Genomic DNA, 6,256 nt, shown 5'->3' with positions numbered 1-6,256 from the left:
TTTTTGCACGCTACGCTGTTGCAGATATTATTGCTGGTGACTGTACCACAGATTACCCCCTCAAGATACTGCTTAAGTTAAATTTTGTAATATAATAATACTATGTAACAAAGCGTGCATAATATCTGATACGGCTCTTATTTTACGGCCGTAGGACGTGTCAGATATTTTTGCTTGCTCCACTGTGGCAGATATTAACGCAGGTGACTGTACAGTCAAATTGAAGCTCAGCTTTTTACCTATCCTCGTGACGCCCACCATCACAGATATCTGTGCCCACGATACATTAAAAATGTCGAAGCAATTTGAATCTAATTGTTTCGGAAATTAATGTGTAAAAAATAGAGAAACAAAAGAACTTTTACTTTCTTGCATTGTCATTCATAAGTCCATAACTCCTTTGAACTCATTGTGTACATTCTATTGCACACTGGGCGGCATGAGGTTATTGTTACTTCACCAAAGTTCCATTTACCAGTTAGATCTGTCATAAAATAATATGTTCTTCCTGACTGAGGGCCTGGAATTTGAAATGTAGATATTTTGGGCCTCAACGCTACTTTTATGCTGTAAATTGTGGTTATTCACGCGATAAATAAATTCAATGCGGACGAAATCAGAGACGGTAACATAGTATTGTTACATATATACAGGTGTTTGGCAGATGGATGGACATTCGTACAGTCGTGGCCCACTAATTAAGAACAGTCTTAGTATTATATATACTTTTTATAAAACTGCTAAGGTGTATTTTAATATTGAAACTTTTATTTATATTGTTTAACTATTACTTAATTTAAGTATATAGGTATGAAGTTGATTAAAACAAAATAAAAAAGACATTTGAAATTAACTTATCCCAATTACAAAGGAAGGACATTGCTGAAGTTATGTTAATATTTGCTAGGGAATCCCTTATTCTGTAGCACTGCTAGACATCTTTTCGTCATAGACTCCACTAGGGATCTGCATATTTCTACTGGTATAGATCTCCTTGCTTCATGTGTCGCCTCATAAAGTTCGTTTAGATTTCTAATATTTTTATTGGCTAGAATTTTTTTGACGTCGTTCCAAAGGTTCTCTATAGGGTTGAGATCTGAACTGCAGGAGGGCCAAGTCATTACAGAAACAGAATTACGATGGAACCAGTCCTTTACAGATTTGGCAGTGTGTTTGGGGTCGTTATCTCGTTGAAATTCCCAAACAATTGGTAAATTTTCTTCAGCGTCCGGCAGCATGGTGCTCTCCAAAATGTTTCTGTACACATGATGACTGCTGAGTCATAATACCGTCAATTCGCACCAATGGTCCCACGCCATGCCAAGAAAAACAACCCCATAATTTAATATTCCCTCCGCCATGTTTCACTGTTACAGACTACAGTAGTGTACTTGGAATTAAATGCCGTATTTGGTGGTCGGCGTACGTAGATTTGACCGTCAGATACTATTCTATTTATTTTAGTTTCATCAGACCATAACACATGCTTCCACTGAGCCAAAGTCCAGTCTTTGTGTTTTTTTGCAAATTTAACCCTTTTCCTGTTGACTAATGGTTTCTTGCGAGCTACCCTACCAAATAAATTCGCTTCGTTCAATCATTTCCTTATAGTACGAGCTGCCAGACCAGATTGTTCTCCAAAAAGTTGTCGTTTTATCTCAATAGAAGACAGTTTAGGTTTTTTTTTCGCCATCCTAACAATTAGGGCGTCAGTTCGGGGGGTTGTTTTACGTGCTCGTTGTTTCCGCTGGTCCTTCTGGCATGTTCGATTCTTCTTAAAATATGTAATCGCATTAAATACTTTCGATATGTCCACTTCCTCTCTAACACCAATGTTACTATGGTGTTTCTGATGGAAGCATCAGAACTAGGGTTTTTACCCATTTTTATAAACTTCTCAAGCACGTTATAATAATAGAATAGCTGAGAAATAGAAAGCCAAGTGACATGTTGGTTCTTTTCAATTGTTTTAGAAGTTACAAGCATTCAAACCCACTGTTCTTAATTAGAGTGCCAGTAATAATATGCTTAAAATCTTAACAAGTTTATAAATCATCAGCCATCAATAGGTTCGCGAACAAATACAATACAATTACTCTTTATTGTACACCAGAAATAGTAAGCGATACAGAAAACAGGTACACAGAGAAAATAACAAGGTAAGCAATAGGCGGCCTTATCGCTTAACTAACTTACTAATGTGTGTGAACAAAAGTATTTTGCTAGTACCTGGATTCATGATAAATCTTTAAGTAACATTAATTATTTTGATTGTGCTGAATTTTGCAAATTATAGTTGTCTGTTCTGTATAGAGTTATGTAAAATGTGTTTGTCCTTAATTAGTGGGCCACGGCCACGACTGTATATAAGGGGATAGATGGGGCAGGGTGTTTAGCAGATGGATGGACATTCGTATATAGGAGAAAGGGGATAGATGGGGCCATATGCAACGTGGTCGAGCATAAAAAAAATCACTTGGGGCAAAGATTTTTTAAAAGGTTTTAAATCATGAAAACGGAGTATTTGAAAATTAAAAAAAAAACTTTGGGCCCAAGTTATTTTTTTTATGCTCGACCACGTTGCATATGGCCCCATCTATCCCCTGTATACGTATGTCCATCCATCTGCAAAACAACCTGTATAAAAATATGGACGAACGCCAGTAACTAAGCAAAATTTCACACCTTCCAGTGCGTAGGTGTTTCCGTTTTGATGGTGATGCCTGCCTCCTAAATCACTTAATAAGTTTCCCTAAAACTCAAGTGATCCATTTGATGAACCAAACTATGATAAGTACAAAAATAATGACCAATCTTATTAATAATAATTTCAGAGTCAAGATAAATTAGAACTGGTAGAAAAGATAACTGCCGAAAAATATTTGAATAGAGAGCTAACAATTAAATTGGCCGAAATTGAAGAAAAAGCAAAAGATATGAATATAAAGTTAAAAGCAAAAGATGAGGAAATGATAAGATTACAAACAAACAGCCGTGAAATAGAAAAACAGTTGGAGCTGTTGTCGAAGGAATCAACTTTTGTTGAAGGTGATGAACAACCAACAAATCAGGAGAATAATACTGAACTATTATGCATTCATACACATGAACATAATATTAATGATAAACATGAAAGTCATGTTGAAATCGAAACGAAGGAAGCAGATTTTAACTCTGGTGAGGTTTCATCAGACATTTCTAATGATTCAAACATTCCTAAAGAACATGCCATGGTTAAATTACAAGAAAGATTTCTCAAAATAATGGAAGAGGTTGCAGATTTATCAGATGAAAAACACAGACTTGAACACATAATTTTACAGCTACAAAATGAAACAGATACAATTTGTGAATATGTAGCATTGTATCAACAACAACGTAGCTTGTTAAAAAAGAGAGATGAAGATAGAAGTGCTCAGATAAAAATATTCCAAGCTGAATGTGATCGGCTCCGAAAACAGCTCGAAGAGCTAGGTGCGATATTAATCCGATTCGCTGAAGACCCGAAACTACTGTCATATTTCAAAGACGAAGCAAAGCAGGCTGATATGACAAAGGTTATGGACTTGCTGACCAATTTGAAACGTAATGCATTGATCGATCCTAAGAAGATAAATTTAGACCTTAATATTTTTACCCCTGCAGTTGCTGTTCTGGTCAACTCATTGATGTGTGATTAAAATGTCATTCTAAAATATGTATAAAAGGTTTTTTGTATATACAACAGTTTTATGTGAAAACAGCATTGATCGTGGAATGAAGTACCTATTAGGAGGAAACATTATTTATTATTGTTATGTATAAGAATAGCGGGTGGCTTTGAACTTGTGTTCCTGTCACTGTGATGTATGTGTGCGTGCATCGTCAGTTCGGTAATACATATGCTTGAGAACACATCGTTTTTGTTTTACGTCTCCTATACGCTGTTTCCAGTAAGCTGGTACATACATAATAAACTGGCGACGAGTCGCGATCGGATCAGCGAGTGCGCAAGCAAAAACGCGCGATTGAGTGACATCTTGTGCGAACGGAATTTTTTTTTGAGTGAATTCGGTGAAAAATGTCGGTTGGCAAGATGGACGCGTTTGATCATCGTAAAGACAATTGGTCCGCGTATGTGGATAGATTGGAACAGTATTTTGTGGTAAATGAAGTGAAGGAGGACCGTAAAGTGCCGTTATTAATTACCGCGATGGGAGCAGAAAGCTACGATTTATTACTGACTTTATGTACGCCTACCAAACCATCAACGAAAAAATATGCCGAGCTTATAGAACTCATGACTGATCATCTACAACCAAGTCGCAGTATTTTGGCAGAGAGATACAAATTTCGGCAGCGCAAGCAGTCAGCGAATGAATCCATTGCAGATTATATAGCAGATTTACAAAAGCTTACCAAATACTGTGAATTTGGGACGTGGTTGGATGACAGCCTGCGAGATCAACTTGTGTGTGGATTACATAATGAAAACATTCGGTTGAGGTTATTTTCGGAGAAAGATTTAAAGTTTTCAAAAGCCAAACAAATAGCAATTCAATTGGAGGCGGCGGAAATAAACGCAGCATTGGTGCAAAATCGAAACCGGTCGTTGAGAGATGACAGTGCAGCGGAAATAAGCATTCTGATTGGAGGACACCATCGCGGCCCGACCGTACTAACACGAACGGCAACGGACAAGCACGAAGAACGATTAGTTACGAAAACGCGCGACCGGGGCCGAATGGACAGCGGAGGGCCAATAGCAGCGCGCGACCAGGGACATCGGCAACAGCTGACAGCAGCCGGATGCGAGTAGGTCAAGGTCAGGCACGGTGCTCGGCCTGCGGAGGCGCACACGCAGTGCAGGCGTGCAAATTTCGTGTTTATGTATGTCGTATTTGCAATCAAGAAGGGCATCTGAAGAAAATGTGCCCAAAGTTATCAAAAATTATTACACATAACTACGTACAAAGTGAGGGTTCAGAGGAAGAAAATTACGATTTAGAGGTAAACCTTTCTTTTGTTAAGGAAAATAGGTTAAGTAACTACAAACCGTACTTAATGACTTTAAACATCAATGATCAAGACATTATTATGGAAATAGACACCGGAAGCACCATATCGTGCATTAGTGCAGAAGTGTATGATAGGTATTTTGCAAATTGTAAACTTATTCCAAGCAGTCTAGTATTAAGATATTATACAGGAGAAACAGTCCGCACGTTAGGCAAAATTAAACCATGTGTCAACTATAAAGATAAGTCAATGTCATTAGACTTGTATGTAATAGTCAATGGTAAAACGAATTTACTCGGCAGGCAATGGCTTGTGGAATTAGGAATAAATATCTATGGCGGACCGGAGTTAATGAATTATGCTAAAGCGGCAGACTTAGTTAACACAGCCAATTTTAGTTCCAGATTTGAAAAAGTGTTTGCTGACGGGCTGGGAAAATATAAGGGCGGACTGGTGTCATTGCGGGTGCGACCGGATGCGCGCCCAGTGTATATGCGCGCGCGCCCCTTGGCGTATGCGCTGCGAGAGCCGGTTGAGCGCGAGCTGGCGCGGCTGGAGCGCGAAGGCATCATCACGCCCGTGGAGACCTCCGAGTGGGCTACGCCCATCGTGCCTGTGGTCAAGTCTGACGGAAATATCCGTATATGCGGTGATTACAAGATAAGTCTAAATAAATATTTGGATGTGGACCGTTTTCCTTTGCCTAGGATTGAAGATTTGTTTGCAAAGTTACATGGGGGGCAAAAATTCAGTAAAATTGACCTTTCTCAAGCTTACGCTCAATTAGTCCTAGACGATTCAGCTAAGTATACGGTGATTAACACCCATAAAGGTCTATTTAAATATAACCGATTAATTTATGGCCTATCCTCGAGTCCCGGGATATTCCAAAGGATCTTAGAGCAGATGTTTGTGGACATGCCACGAGTGGGGGTATTCCTGGATGATGTGATCATCACGGGCGAAAATGACCATGAACATGTGGAAAATTTATATAAGGTTTTCGAAAGACTGGAAAAATACGGATTGAAGATAAAGAAAGAGAAATGTTCTTTCCTTGCTGATTCTATAACCTATTTAGGATATGTGGTGGATAAGGAAGGGCTGCACACTTGTCCAAAGAAAGTCAGGGATATTTTTAACGTGACAACACCGAGTAATGTTACAGAGCTACGTTCTTTTCTAGGCATGACTATGTACTATGCTAAATTCGTGAAAAACATAAGTACATTGCTCACACCTCTTTATGAATTGCTAA

The 6,256-nt window shown here is 38.6% G+C and overlaps 1 protein-coding gene across 1 annotated transcript; it reads left to right on the top strand.

Moving 5' to 3' along the window:
• The first annotated feature begins 3,920 nt into the window (after nucleotides 1-3,920).
• On the top strand, nucleotides 3,921-4,798 carry LOC141443210 (uncharacterized). The gene has a single exon (XM_074108420.1). The coding sequence runs from the start codon at nucleotides 4,061-4,063 to the stop codon at nucleotides 4,796-4,798; it is 738 nt and encodes a 245-aa protein (XP_073964521.1). The 5' UTR covers nucleotides 3,921-4,060.
• The last annotated feature ends 1,458 nt before the right edge of the window (nucleotides 4,799-6,256 follow it).

Source organism: Choristoneura fumiferana, chromosome 27 (assembly GCF_025370935.1).
Source record: "Choristoneura fumiferana chromosome 27, NRCan_CFum_1, whole genome shotgun sequence".
NCBI classification, from domain to species: Eukaryota; Metazoa; Arthropoda; class Insecta; order Lepidoptera; family Tortricidae; genus Choristoneura; species Choristoneura fumiferana.
This window is presented reverse-complemented; position numbering and strand designations above follow the sequence as displayed.

What these genes read in the sequence shown, in the direction of transcription:
- LOC141443210 (XM_074108420.1), top strand. Translation starts at nt 4,061, where the DNA reads ATGTCGGTTGGCAAGATGGACGCGTTTGATCATCGTAAAGACAATTGG.